Source organism: Camellia sinensis, chromosome 15 (assembly GCF_055761805.1).
Source record: "Camellia sinensis isolate YWXY chromosome 15, ASM5576180v1, whole genome shotgun sequence".
Taxonomy (NCBI): Eukaryota; Viridiplantae; Streptophyta; class Magnoliopsida; order Ericales; family Theaceae; genus Camellia; species Camellia sinensis.
This window is the reverse complement of record NC_138975.1, coordinates 22,416,336-22,431,886: the sequence shown is the minus strand read 5'-3', so window position 1 is coordinate 22,431,886 and position 15,551 is coordinate 22,416,336. Positions and strand designations below refer to the sequence as shown.

Sequence of the window (15,551 nt, the reverse complement as noted above, 5' to 3'; positions counted from 1 at the left end):
ACAACACTTTTTTGAACAAAAGCTGTTTCATTCCATCATGTTTCCTTTGTTTCAACATTTTACAGCAAAGGTACAAGTTTTACAAAAAATAAAACTGCCAAATAATGTACAATGTGCTACAATTACTAGTAAAAAAGGCAAATAAAGCAGGGAACAACTGCATCAATGCTCTCAAGCACAGGAGTAAGAGGCCCTCTTCGTCCTCTTCTGCGGAACAGCCTCAGTACCATCATCGCCATCTGAGTCAGAACTGTCATCCTCGAGACCTTCCTCGGCATCATCTCCGCCCTCAGAACCTGACTCAGAGACATCCTCTCTGCCAGCAGATGTCTCTGACTGACGATGTGCGGACTCCTCCTCCTCAATGATATGTGCTCAGCGCTCGCCTCGTCTGCGAGACGACTCCCCTCTCCCGGCTCCTCGAGAAGGCCTAGATGGCCCAGCTCCTCCGGAAGGCCCAGATGGCCCGGCCTGTGGTCCGGTATATATCGGAGGCATCTGAAAAGAAAGAGTGCGATTTGAATACATCAGCCAAAAATATGTATATCAGATGTACAGATAAAAAGCTACATGGAGTGGATGTATGCAAATATCGTACATGGATGTGGTGTGTGTCAGATGTGCTCTCCGCATACAGTCGGTCAATCAATGCAGTGAAATGTTCAAATTCAGCATGTCATCAGAAATATGATAAATGCAAGAAAACTAAACAATACCGAAACGCCCTTAATGGACAACTGTGCCTCTCTCCGCAGGACCATGCCTTCGAGCGAGGCCACTAACCCGAGTAACCCCTCAGCATACTCCGTGGTAGGCTGCAAATGCAAGTGTAAATTATCGGTGAATGAATGAATGTCCAAGTATCTGAGTGATAAAGCAAAGCTGTAAAACATACCGGTGGTGAGTCAGGGCCTCTAGTGTATGGATGATCTGGCATAAGAGGCTCTAGCGGAATTGGGTAGGAAGCCCCGTATCTCTATCCCGTCAACTCAGTCGGGATACCTGGCCATCCGGTATCATGATAAGTCGGGGGAATCGGGGGGACCAGTCCAGCCCCACCTCTGGATGTGCCGGCCCTCCTGGCCGAAGGAATGTCTCTGGCTCGAGTGCGACTTGAAGACGGCATGCCTGTAGACCTCTTTGAGGGAGTACGAACACCTGTCAATAGAGGCATCAAGTAGGTGTGACGGTAAGTCACGTACTCCCCGTCCTCCAAATGCAGCAGTGCATCAATGCCTAGCCTGGCATCAATGACACCCTGGGGAGTAAGCCTATCAGCGAGCCGCATACCGTCTGGGGGTGCTGAAGGGACACTCGGCTCAGGGAAGCCTATAGTCTGACGGAGGAAGCGTTCCCCCAGGAACCAGGCCCTACCAACTGGCCCCTCGAACAAGATCCTATACGGGGAGGAGGCCCATCCTCCGGCAAATTGGAATCGGAGATCCTCACCCAGAGGCGCCCAGGGCTGCCATAAGATCTGCAGATAGCCAATGCATAAGCCGATTAGAAATCGCAAATGTCCAAGATAAATCAAAGATCTACACATGAAAAATTGAGAGTTCTGAAATACCTCGGTCGCTCGCACAGTGTCAAAATACTGCCGTAGGTAGGGAAGAGTCTCCCGGGGCCGCGACCGGTACTGGCCCTCGAAGACGAGCGAATAAGGGGTCATGAGAGGGGCCTCCACCTCAAGCTCCGGGGCTAGCGTTGGAAAGTACGCGAAGACCCATAATTGTGGAAAACATGGCAAAAGCCATCAAAATATAGAATGCTGAGTGCAGCATCAGAATACAGAATGCTGAGTGCAAAATATAAGTACAGAATGTAAAGTGTGCCGTGTGTGCAATGTACAGATAATAAAAAGCAGAAATGTGAATCAAGAGGGCAGAAGGTACCTCCCAGGCTCTCCAATAGCCGCCGACTATGTTCCCCCGCCCACGGGAGGTCGCACTCATATAGCAATAGAGGGTAGCCAAGCTGGCGCCACCCCAATCATACTGACTAATCTGCATGAGGTCTACCAGGGCACTCAGCAAATATAGCCCAATGGTGTTCCCCTTGTCGGCGAATAGCATGGTCCTGAAGAGGAACATCAAAAACCTGCGGGTGTACTGCGCAATCTCCTCAGGAGTCTCGGGCTCAGTCCCTCTGAACTGTGTAGAGAACCAAGTATATCAGACTCGGCCCGAAGATCGGTCGACCGGTGGGCGGGCTCCCAACAGATGAATCCAGGCTACCTCTCACTCGCCCATGTCCTCGTCGTAAGGGATCGCCCAGCCTCCCACGTCAAGGCCCGTCAAAACGGCGAAGTTAAATGGGGTCATGGTCAAGTCCCCGGCAGCTGAGAAATGGAAGGAGTTGGTAGTGTCCCACCATCTCTCTACCAAGGTGCCCATCAATGTCCGGCTAGCTGGATAACGAGATATCCCGGTAAAAAAGGTCCCGAATCCTGCCAGATCAACCCAATCGCGGACAGCCTCCGGGAGCTTCGCGTACCAATCTCTCGCAGCAATAGAACCATATCCTCGCGTAACGCGGGAGGATGTCTGCATTCATAACAAACACATGTATTCAGTTTTAGAATGAAATGAATAAACTGTATGCAAATAAAGGAAATGTGCTGTGTGCAAATCGAATCAACTTTCAATCAAATGTGGGCTGCATGTTCGCAATCAAATTTGGGCTGCGTGTTCAGATTTCAGAAATTTAAAGTTTGGGCTGCGTGTTCAACTTTCAATCAAATGTGGGCTGCGTGTTCACAATCAAATTTGGGCTGCGTGTTCAGATTTCAGAAATTTAAAGTTTGGGCTGCGTGTTCAACTTTCAATCAAATGTGGGCTACGTGTTCACAATTAAATTTGGGCTGCGTGTTCAGATTTCAGAAATTTAAAGTTTGGGCTACGTATTCAACTTTCAATCAAATGTGGGCTGCGTGTTCACAATCAAATTTGGGCTGCGTGTTCAGATTTCAGAAATTTAAAGTTTGGGCTGCGTGTTCAACTTTCAATCAAATGTGGGCTATGTGTCCACAATTAAATTTGGGCTGCGTGTTCAGATTTCAGAAATTTAAAGTTTGGGCTGCGTGTTCAACTTACAATTAAATGTGGGCTGCGTGTTCACAATCCATTTGGGCTACGTGTTCAACTTTCAATCAAATGTGGGCTGCGTGTTTAGATTTTAGAAATTTAAAATGTGGGCTGTGTGTTCAACTTTCAATCAAATGTGGGCTGCGTGTTCACAATTAAATTTGGGCTGCGTGTTCAGATTTCAGAAATTTACAGTTTGGGCTGCGTGCTTAACTTTCAATCAAATATGGGCTGCGTGTTCACAATAAAATTTGGGCTGCGTGTTCAGATTTCAGAAATTTAAAGTTTGGGCTGCGTGTTCAACTTTCAATCAAATGTGGGCTGTGTGTTCAGATTTCAGAAATTTAAAGTTTGGGCTGCGTGTTCAACTTTCAATCAAATGTGGGCTGTGTGTTCAGATTTCAGAAATTTAAAGTTTGGGCTACGTGTTCAACTTTCAATCAAATGTGGGCTGCGTGTTCACAATTAAATTTAGGCTGCGTGTTCAGATTTCAAAAATTTAAAGTTTGGGCTGCGTGTTCAACTTTCAATCAAATGTGGGCTGCGTGTTCACAATTAAATGTGGGCTGCGTGTTCAGATTTCAGAAATTTAAAGTTTGGGCTGCGTGTTTAACTTTCAGTTAAATGTGGGCTGTGTGTTCACTATCAAATTTGGGCTGTGTGTTCCGATTTCAGAGAGTCGAGTGATTGAGCTATGTGTTCAAGACGGAGTATTGTGTTATAAGCTAAGCATGCAGAACAAGTTGTGTGCTAAAATGAGCAGAAGCATGACATGCGAATGTGTTCAGAACGAGCAATAAGCATACATAACATGAAATGCGAGGAAAATGCAGAATAAAGGCAGAAAATGTAAAAAAAGTGAAGTACATACCTCTCGCGCCTCATGAGAGAGATGGGACTCCGGCTCCCGCAATAGCAGGTCTACAGGAGCTCGAGGGTCGAAGTCGGTAAAATGATAAAAAATCGCCCGAGGGAGGACATGAGTCGACGGATCATACCTCTCGGGGATAAAGGGGCGAACCCTCGGATGCAAAGACATGATGTCAGGCTCGCCTCCGGCGCTTGGAGAACCTCTGCCGTGGGGAAATTGACCCGCCATTTCAAGAAATCTGCAAAAATGAGCAAAAATGAGCGAAATGAGCTAAAATTAGAAAAAGTCAACAAAAGTCAACTCTCGGGAAATGCAAAAGTCAACAAAAGTCAACTCCCGAGAAAATTTTCAAAATATTGAGACAAACTTACCTCAAGTGGCGAAAATGAGAAAAGAAGCTCCGAAATCAAATTTTAATCGGTTCAAAGTGAAGAGAACTGAAAGTTTTCGCGAAACAACTTGGCGTGGGACGTTGGAAAACGCGTATGGAGCGCAGATCTGAGAAAGAAAATGCTCTAGGAAGGGAGAGGGACTGATTTCGGACCTGATGTTATGAGCAAAAGGTGTTTGGCTTTGTATATTTAAAGAAATGGGAGCAAAAAGACCACATTGCCCCGGATTTGGGCTAGGTGGTCGGCCGGCCACCTTTTCTGGTAGGCCGACCACCCCTTGCACTCCAACCTGGTCGGTGACCTCCCCCTGGGACCAAACCTGGTTGGTGGTGTTCCTAAGGTGGTCTACAAGGTCTCAGCAAATTTTGGTGATGATTGGAGTCCCCAGGGCCCGAGAAAGTACAAGGAAAGTGCACTTTTCGTCGTGAAATCCCTCCGCGGGAACTCCAACTCCAACTTTCGATGCGTGCCTCATCGTCACTCATCAAGAGCAAGATGTATCCTTTTTGAGTATGCTATGACCCTTCCGGGAGGTAAACTGGAGGTCGCGATTGAATTGCACTCGTCGAAACTTGAATTTCTTTGCTCGTTGTTTCGCGCCAAACATACATTCGAATTTGCACTTATCTTGCATTGTTATGCACGTCACTTGCATTCTCATGCATACCACTTGCATTGTTGTACACGTTTCATTGGTATTGTTATACCCTCACGCTTTGCTTGCGTTGTTACGCGCGTATCTCTCGCATTGCGATGCACTTTCCCATCAACATCTTGTTTGTCTGCATTCGATGTAATGTTGAACATGTGTTGCTAACTATGTTGTACTTGTTAAGTTTCTTCCTCTTTCAGGTACGATATTGTATGTACGGTTCATTTGAAGCTGGTGCGACCAAACGAATCGTGCATGTATTGTATCTTCTTCGTGCGAGATGTGGCGAGAATCGAACGATTCTCCGCATTCCTAAACTGCATGAAATGTAGTTGTTGCTTTGCATTCTTGCTTAAAACTGTTGCGTGTGCGCTTCATTACAGCTTGTTGCTTTGCATGATCATGAGTTATATCCGGTTTTGTGCATATCATTTTGCATCTTGCCCCCTGCCTGAGGGCATGCCTGCGGGCACATCTGTGTTATCTTGCATGTCTGTCTAAGTCTTCGGCCTTGTCAAAAATGGGTCGTCTCTGGGCTTTGACATTCACTCCCGTCACGTATGACTTCTAAGTTCTGTCAAAGAGGGGCAACTGTAGACACCCTATTTTTTACCGACCTTAAGACTTAGACGTCACCAGTTGAGCACTCGGTGACGTTGCATGTTGTGCTCGTTCTAAGGTTTCAGAGTCTCGACTGCGAGCCTTGCCTCCAAACTTCAGGGTTCTTTTTGTGCCTTGCCTCGGTTTGCAAACCGAGTCCTATTTTCTCCGTTTTCTCTTCTCGAAGGGAGGGAGAGGTCTCGTAGACCATCTCTCAGTGGCCGTAGGCTACGTTTCATGGTCATAGGCCATTTTTCCCGTTTGGAGCCCGGCTTCCGGTTTTCGGAGCCGTCGGCCGTGTGCCTCGGTTCGGGACCACTTAACTACCTCCGTTTACTCCGGTTTTTGGCACACATCTTATTTCCTCCCTTTGGAGGAACATTGTGGCCCTAGAGACCACCTTCGTGGTCCTACGCCACTTCCGGTGCTTAACAGCCTGTTTTTGGGGCCCTAAACCGCGTGTTTTGGCCCCCGAATCTTCGTTTTGCATACGTTTTGATCCATTTTTGGTGGAGACCCTATTTTCAATGTTAGGGAAGTGGTAGGATGGTGGCTGGCCACCTATTCCCCTAAAAAACCAGTTTTCTCATTTTCTCTCTCCAAAAGCCGATTTTTCTGACAGAAAGCTGGCTTTTCCCACTTTTGAGTCACATTTTCTGGCTTTTCATACCACCATTGTGATCTACTCATCTGGGAGGCCACCAATATGGGTAGGCCGACCAGTAGTTCACCTTGACCCTTTTGAACCTTGTTTAAAAGCTAGCTTTTCTCTCTCCTAGGTCACTTTTTCTGATTTTTCTCCACAGGGTTGTGTTCTACTCATCTGGGAGGCCACCTTTCTGGGCAGGCCGACCAGCAATTGTTCTTGAACCTTTTGACCCCTGGTCAGCCGACCAGGGGGAGTGGCCAGCCGGCCACTTGAACTGGCCGGCCTGCTTATTGCTTTTCCTCTCTTTGAGTGTAATCCAACTGTGCCAGCTGGAGATCATTTGGTGCATCCTCCATACACGTGTATGGAGGATCTTTGAAGCTTCCAAGAGAAGCTTTGGCTTCTCTTCTCTATAAGAGAGGCCTTCCTCTTTGTATCTAGAGGTTAGACACTTTTGCTTAAGGCATATACACCTCTCCATCCATTGCTACTATTCCAAGCTCCAAAACCCTAACTTTCTTGGTCCATTTACACTACAACCCATAGCACCACACCACCACCATCCAATCCAGCCCATTGGAAGTCATTTGCAGAGGTTGAAAGCTCATTTCCTTGGACCAAAGGCTGCTGGAAAGTTAGGCTACAAGGGTAAGCTCCTATTCTCCCTATTTTTGCACTATTTTGTTCTATATCTTAGCCCCTTTTGCTTACTTTTTTGGGCTTCAGCCTGAACTAAAAAGGTCTTGTTTTGAGCTCATCTTCATGTTTGATTAGGACTTTTCTCTGTTTGATGTCTTCTACTCCCCCTTTGTGCTTTATCCCTCTTTTGAGGCTTATTTTGCATGATATATTAGCCCTGTTTTTGAGCATTTTTGGGTTTCGAGCCAAACTGTAAAGTATCTTTTTTTGAGCCCCTCTCCAACTTTGTTGAAGGGCTCTTTACTGTTTGAGGCCTTTTGCTGCCCTGTTTGTTCAATCTCTCTTTTAGGGCTGTTTTTGCATAATACATTAGCCTTATTTGTGAGCCATTTTGGGTTTCGGCCTGAACTAAAAAAAATCTTGTTTTGATATCATCTTTATGTTTGATTAAGGTCTATTCTCTGTTTGAGGTCATCTTCCCCTATGCATGCTTCATTCCTTCATGATTAGGGCCATGCATTAGAGCACTTGCATTGGCCATGGTTTGGCCTCTTAGCCACTGAAATCCAGTAGATTTTTAGTAGCTTTAATGCATTTTTGAGGGCCAAAATTAGGGGGGGTGACCCCCTCTCTCCTTGTTTTGTTTGGGGATCTTTTGGGCCTCCCAAAGGGGCCCCATTTTGCATACATCGAAGTCACTTTCCAGGCCTCATTCTGAGGGTTTTGAGGTCTGTCTTAGCTCTATCCGAGGCCCATTTCGCCATATTTTAGGTCTATGTTGCATGTGTAGACCAATCCCATTCAAGGCCCTTCAAAGGGGCCTTTCTTTGCATGTTTCTAGACCAATTTCAGAGTCAATTTGGTGAGTTTTAGGGCTGTCATATTTGATTTCCAAAGTTGGTTGTGCCATGCTAAGTGTCCTTGATGCATGTGCTTAATTACCCCTTGCATGCCCTTCCAAGGAAGCCCCTCATTTTTGCACATATTGGCTGTATTTCAGTGATTATTTGGGTATATTTTGGCATATTTTATTCACTGATTTTTGCTAGTTTGGTGAGATTTCATATGCTTCATATGCATGCCATGTAAACCATGTTTGCTAGTCAAAGTTGCATGCTATTTTAGTCCATCATGCTAGCATCTTTTGGTCATGCTTTGAACTAGAAATGTTCATGTTTTGGGACTGCCTTGGCTCTGTCTTTGTGCTTCATAGTCAAATAATGCATGCTTTGTATAGCTATAAGTCAATACATGTGCCTAGTTTTGAGTTTCGGGGCTTACTCTATGCATCGGGTGCCATGTTTGCACGATTCGGGACCATTTAGTATCATGTTTCAGTGCTGAAATTTACATGTTTGAATGCCATGTTTCATCCCTTTGGTAGAATGGTATTTTATGCCTTAGGTTCGGTCCTCGGTATGCGTGCATGTGTGCACGCATTTCGGTTGTCTCATTTTCATCTAATGGCTGCCGATGTGAGTGTGGCTGAGGTCCACTCATGTTGGTGTAAGTCCATTATGCATTGTGTATGCCATTTCATAGCATTACGTATGCTAGGCTGTATGTTAGAGCATTGTGTATGTCATGTTGCGTCGTACATTGTCTATGCCATTTCATAACATTGCGTATGTTAGGTTGTATGTTAGTCGCATTGTGTATGCCATCTCATTTGCATTGTGTTTGGGATAGGAGTTAGCCCAAGCACGGGAAACGAGGTACGTTTCGTACTCCGAGTGACTGAACGTGTCTCAATTTCCCATCGCCGACACTCCGGAATACCCATGATGGAGTTTAGGTCTTGTTGTGTTTTCATGTGCATCCATTTCATATTGAGTTGTGCAATTCGACTCCTCGGCCATCATGCATCGATATGCGTGATTGGTGGCATGAGGATCGAGGACTACACTCCCTGAAGAGTAGTCATGCATACATATGTGAAATACTTTGCCATGCCCCTTTGTTGCTCTCTGTTGCAGCAAATTAGAAATCAATAGCTTTCTAAAGCCTTGCACAGCATTCCGGCATTAATTGCAAACAGAGGCGAATCGGGGCATCGCAATGGATTTCCCCGCCAGGTAACTCAAGCATGCATCTCCCATCATTCGGAACAGAGCTGAGGCAGTCCATGGGCTTGCATGTTGATTTACTCGCTTTCCTAGATTAATTTGTTAGTTAATTAGAGTTTTGTAATATTTAATTATTCATGTCGGACTGTAACTATTTATTCGAACTGTATTATTCTTTTGGACCCTCCGAGCGAGGGCAATGTTGTAATAAGTTTGCGTAAGTGTGATGCATGTGTTCCAACTCCACGTCTTTCTCCCTTTTATTTACCAGCTTATGATGGTTAGATTAGGGCATGTTTCAATTAGCATACAGTATGATAGTATGTTTGCATTCATTCATCTGTCTTGCATGCACCGGGCTCGGCGCATCATACTAAATGCATTTGTATTTCAATTCTAAATTGAATACGTGTTAGCTGTAGCATCATCACATGTCATCTTTAGAATAGCTGAGCCTATCTTAGTTGCATTTTGCATGTGTTGCATTAGGCGTTTCTGTATAGTTGGGATCATGCATGGATTTCTAACATAGTTTCTGTTTTGGCTTAGAGTACTCGGTAAGTACTTATGCTTTAGCATCCTTGCATGTGTGTGAGTGACTGCCATGATAGCATGCTTACCATGAGGCTATTTGCTTATATGATATACCTGCCTGAATGCCTGTGGGTGAAGGTTGGGTTATTTGGATTGGAACAATTCATCAATTGTAAGTTTTAAGCCCACTAGATAGTGGCAAATCATCTTGTTTTCTAAGCCCACCTGAGGATGGCAAATTCACATTTTAGCCTACTTGCGAGTAGCAAACCATTTTAAAAAACAAGCATGAGATGTTTTGTTCCAATTCAGGCGATTCAGTCTATACTTGTATGCTGTGCGCATCACATAGTAAATCTAGGCTAATAACCGGAATAAAAACGCATAATGTTTTCAAAACCTGATATCATGGTTAGTAGAGACCGATCTTTGATCGGGCGAGCGGGGGTGCTCACGAAGTGACCTTTCCCAATCGTACCCAAATTCCCAAGCCGAGGCAACTTTGGTGATGACGGATACGTGGCCTTAGGCAACGAGTCAGGGTTTCCTAAATTTCCCAAAATAAAATATTTAGGTGGCGACTCTGTATCTAGCAAAGCAGTCCATGATTTGGCACTTCTTTCCAAAAAATCTGTTTTCAAAAACAATTTGCCGGATTTTGGACTCTTTGATGATTTCATCGGTCTTGCATTGCACTCTGCGAGATTAGATACAGGACCGTGACATTGAGTCCTGAACTGTAGTGAGCCCAATGAACAACACGGGAATTCCCTCCCGGGGCGTTCGGGGACGTCTACAGATACAGTAAAAGATTTAGTAGAACTAATGCATTATGAAGTAGAAGGAAGAAGACCATTAACTTAGGTTGAAGGAAGAAATTAAGAATTTTGAAATATTTATGAGTCTTCTTAGATACACACGTATACAAAAGTAACAAAAATTTAAATGAAAAAAATTGAATATGAACTTAAAATTGTTCACATTGATATTATAAGGATTAAAGTGAAATTTAAATCAAACTATACAACGTTTTATTTATTTGAGCGGAAAATATTTTTTGGTATTTTATATAATAAAAAACGAAAATTAACGAAATACATTTTTCATGGTCAATAGAAAACAAATCTATATGGATAAAAAAAATATATTTTTTACTTTTAAAAAAACATTTTCCAAACCAAAATTTTAATAATGTCACCACACTATCGCAACTACTCTTACTTCAACCACTACACCATTACCACGACCACTGTTACTATTACTGTCACCACTACCGCCACCCTACTACCATGACATCATCTCCACCTCTACTTGCATTTCACCATTACCACCGCCATTAAACATAGAAAACATTTTCTTCACCAAATATTTTTTATTTAAAAATATTTTTCTTCTAAACAAATGAAAAATAAGTAAAAAATGTAGTTATCTAAATGATATTATACAGTAGTTTAGGGGTGTTTGTATAATTAAGGGGGATTTACTGTGGTCGTGTTATAACGGAGCCCTCAACTGCCTCCCGTGGTTAGCGACTCGCAAAGCATTTTTCTGAATTTTGGAGAGAGAGAGAGAGAGAGAGAGAGAGATGGAGACCACGGAGGTGGGTGGTGGTGGAGGTGTCGGTGTCGGTGTCGGTGTTGGTGGCGGTGGGATGAGTGGAAGGGAAGCTAGAAGGAGGAGGATCGTGGACAGAGGGTCAGATCGATTGGCTCTGATCACGGGGCGTATTCCAAACCTGTCTCCCAAACATTCTCACTCGCAATCATCCCCTGCTATCTTCTTCCAAGATCAGTCCTTTCCACAATCTCCCCTCAATCCCTTTGATCAATTTCACTGTACCCTATCTCTCTCTCTTCTTCTCTTTCCATAATTCTTGTTTTCATATATATGTCCCCTGCATTTTTAATCATCATTCTATTCGTATGACTTGATTTTGAAAACCAATTGCCTGTTATTTACCCGATGTGACTTGTTTATTCATTCACTTACCCATTTTATGTGCGTTTTTCGGAAATTGAATTTGTGTGGTAAGGTTTTAAATATATATTGAGTCGTGTGTTTTATGTCTTTCTTTCTTTTTATTTTTTATTGACTGGCGTAAAAACATTGTAAACAGATTTACATAACATGGCATGGCATCTACATATTGTGCCCCTGAACTCACCTCACCTAATAGAAATATATACAATACTTGTTCACTTTCTACTTCTCCCGTAGATACATTATTATTTTTTAAACAATAAACAAGAAAACCACTAATTCTTCTTTATAAGAAAGAAATCTAGTTTGCCATAAGAGCGTGTCCAACACGTCATCAATTTCAAATTTGATGAAAAATGCCGAAACCTTTCATCAAACTGATATCAAATAGATGGAGAGCTACTTTTTTCATCAAATCAATGTAGCTTTATTCTTCCATATGAAATTTGTAGGTGACCGTTGGACTGTACGTCCTCCCGGACAAAAGAAAAGTGTTGGTCAATTTACACAAACTGGTCGACCGGCCGGACATCTGCCTGGTCATCCTTCCGGTCGACCAGTGCTTTGATGAAAAATATTGTCTGTTGGAACATTCGATATCAGATTAAGTTTTTACTCAAATTTGATGGGAAAAAAAAGAGTAAAGGTTGGAGATGCTCTAAGATATTCTTTTACCCCTCACAACAAATTGAGTTTGGACAACACATACAAGGAAAGAACATGATTCCAAAATTTGAAAAATGTGTGGATTCCTACTCTATATGTTCAAAACAACCGGCCTGTGTCTTTTACTTCTTCACCTTATCTCTGGTTGGTTTGGACCTGGTGGAAGTCCCAAATAGCACTGTAGTTAAAAATCCATTTAGGAATGCAAATGAAGTTCCCTTGTCAAACAATTTGACTATTCTCATGGTTGATCTTTAAACCTCCTTCACTGCAACCTGAACGTCATCCTGCATGTTTCCTTTTGCAAAAAAAAAAAAAAAAAAGAAAAAGGAAAAAAAATAGTACAAGGGAAATGACAACGAGCATTAGCATATGATTGGTGTATATGCATTTGTTTTCTTGTTCAAGTTTAAATTGTTTCATATATAACTGTGAGGACATCAAGGGTTTGGCTTAGAGTGCCTTAGCTTAGCAGAATGTCAGAATAGGATTGCATTTCTTGCTGCACTTTGGATCGATCAGTGCATTTGAAATCTTTAGCATTATTGTTTTGAATTCAAGTTAGGGATCATTTATGGGGTAATAGAAATTTCTCTAGTTTAAATGTATTTATTTGCAGATATTACCCTAAACCTGCATAACCTGTCTTCAGGGCATAGGGTGGCAATTGATATTTAAATGATATCATGTGAATGAAGTAATCTTGTGTCAATTTTCGATCTCAAAGCAAGAAATTTAATATTAGCTCAAATTCCTTCAGTTATCAAACAATGTCATTTATTACTTATATCTGAATGTAATACATCTCCTCGATGGCATTATTGCTTTTGCAGCTGGTTTTAAGGGTGAAGATGGTTATTCTGATACACCAACGAAACATGATACACCAACGAAACATGACATCAATGCCGGGTATTCAAGGGGAAATGCTGTGACCTTCGCAAGCAGAGTAGAACCACAATTGCGCAAATGTGAGACAGACATAGGGGCAGTACAGCCATTACTTGTCACCCCAAAGGTTCCCGAAGCATCGGTTGATGAAGAAGTGTTTTCAAAAGCATGTGGCACTCAGCCCAATGTCTTCACTGCCAAAGAAATAAATTCATGCATTGTGGCTTCAGAAAGTACACGTGTTGTTTGTTCTGTCATAATAGCACTGTTGGTGGTTCTGTCTTATACTAATCTTCCTCATAACATAGTCAAGTCGCAGAGCACCATAGCGTCGAGGCCTCTTTATATACTCCTACTGACTGATGTAACAATTGTGCTTCTACGACTGTTAGGGAAGCGAAGAGATTCTGAGAAGATTGAGGAAGAAGGAAAAGTTGGTATGCTGGAAGACGAGGAAAACTGGAAAGGAGCAGTTAAGATTTTGGAAATGAGTTTGGTATTCTACCAAACAATACGCGCTGTTTTCATAGATTGCAGTTTCTATGTGGTAGTTGTCATCTGTGGCCTTTCTCTGGTTTAGCTTTTGTTGTGGTTATGATCACTGGCAGCTTCTTTGGTCTCTCCAGTGTCTAGTCATGACAGCTAATTCCAATGAGAAACTCTTTTTTTATTCTTATTGACTCAGTTGGTTTTCCCTGTTTATGTCCCTATATGGAATCACTGGGAAAAAAACACTCCTGTTTTTCGTTTTTATTTTCTTTTTTGCTCTACTGATGTAATCATGTTTGCCTCTTAATGAGTTGCTTCCACTGTTGTTTATATCTACTTATGTTTTGACTTCTAAGTTGACTTCATTTTAACATTGTTACATTCATCTAATAATGAATTGTGTTCCTATTTTGTAGGTATTAGTTGTTTGGATAGGTGGTTTTGTTTGTGTTGCTAGTTTGAATCTTACGCACTGGTAAGGGAGGATAATTGATTGATGAGGTGCTTTTAATTCAATGAATGAATTAGGGGATCGATTCAGAGAATTGGACCTTTATATATGACTGAGAAATCATGCTGGAAAGTGAGAGCTTCTATAATTCGGGTCTTTCTTGTGTCCACAATGGTATCTATATACCTTAAATATTACATGTTGTGTTTACCCAAATGGCATGAGAATGAATTAAATTGTTGTTCTTAATCTAAGGACATTGTTGGGATTAGGGGTCCTTTTTGTAAGGTCATTGTGGACGAGTAGGCTGGCTCTCAAAGGCCAACAGGTGCGACCGCAGACTTAGCCTAATGGGTCGAGATTCAAGTTTTTTTTTTTTTTTTTTCCTTTCGTTTTCCCCCCATCTTTTATTTTTTGTACCAAGTTCGTAGATTGGACCAGGCCTCAATCCTTAGGCCTAGGCCTAGCCCAAGCCTCATTTGGGCTAGGTTGGTCTACTTAGGATACGGACTTGGGTTGAATAAAAGCTAGTAGGGTCACTGACTTTTGAACCAAATGATGACCCTTATAAGGAAAATAAGAAAAGGAAAGTTGCGTAGTACAATGATAAGATTCAAACTCAGACATCACGGTTAATAAGGAAACACTCCTAACCCTTGGATGGTTATCAAACATTGACGAATGTTTGTTCAAGAATTAATTGCATGCATATCAATATTGCTTCACATGAATGCATTATATACTTGACCTAGTTACTTATCAAAAAAATTATATACTTGACCTAGTTGTTAATTGAATTGTAAGGTGATTGCTGAAACTGTAGATGTCATACCTTTTTGTGATGAACTTGTAATTATTCTGACCAAGAGTTATGGTATTTCTTTAACTGAGTACATAGAGAATTTTCCATGCGACTAATACCTTTTCTCTTGAAGTTGTTGGTTTGTCACTAACAGTGCTTTGGATAATTATATATAAAAATAAAAAAAAATAAAAAACTGAAATTTGAAATTGCTCGATGTTAGATAACATGCAGGCCCAAAATGGTAGTATTAGGATCTCGTGAGCAATTATGCATTCATGAAGAAGTGAGTTTGCTCCGTGGAAGAACCCAGGCAAATGCCTGCCATTCCCTTTGTGAAAAGCACAAAAAGCGATACTGCCGCCATTTTCCTTGTGTTTCAGGTAATTTTATATGAGTAACACATGGTTGTTTTTAATGATGTATATTCTATTTGGTTTCTCTCTTTAGCTTCAATGCACAACTTATGAGCTTTTAAAGTAAATATATGTAAGAGGATAGATTGGAGCAGGTAATGAGTTTGTTTAGCTGAATCAAATAACATGATTTCCTGATGCTCACAATAGTGATGGCTTAATATTCTTGAAGGCGCTTTTGTGCTCTTTCTTGTCAATCAGAAGGCTCTTTATGATATGTACTAATCCGATGAAACTTCTGCTTCCTTTTGATGTTCAGTGGATCAATTGTTCTGAAAAACGAAAAACAGCAAACCTTTCCATTTTTCTTTTGTAGAATTTATGAAGGAAAATCCCAGTCTTGGAGATGAACCTATTGACATAGAGG

General features: G+C 42.1%; 1 protein-coding gene across 1 annotated transcript; it reads left to right on the top strand.

The window, feature by feature from the left end:
• The first annotated feature begins 10,943 nt into the window (after window positions 1-10,943).
• On the top strand, window positions 10,944-13,867 carry LOC114277893 (uncharacterized). The gene is made up of 2 exons (XM_028219848.2): window positions 10,944-11,324; window positions 12,969-13,867. Exons 1-2 carry the CDS (start codon window positions 11,075-11,077, stop codon window positions 13,604-13,606), a joined length of 888 nt encoding a protein of 295 aa, XP_028075649.2. The 5' UTR covers window positions 10,944-11,074; the 3' UTR covers window positions 13,607-13,867.
• Window positions 13,868-15,551: the final 1,684 nt, after the last annotated feature.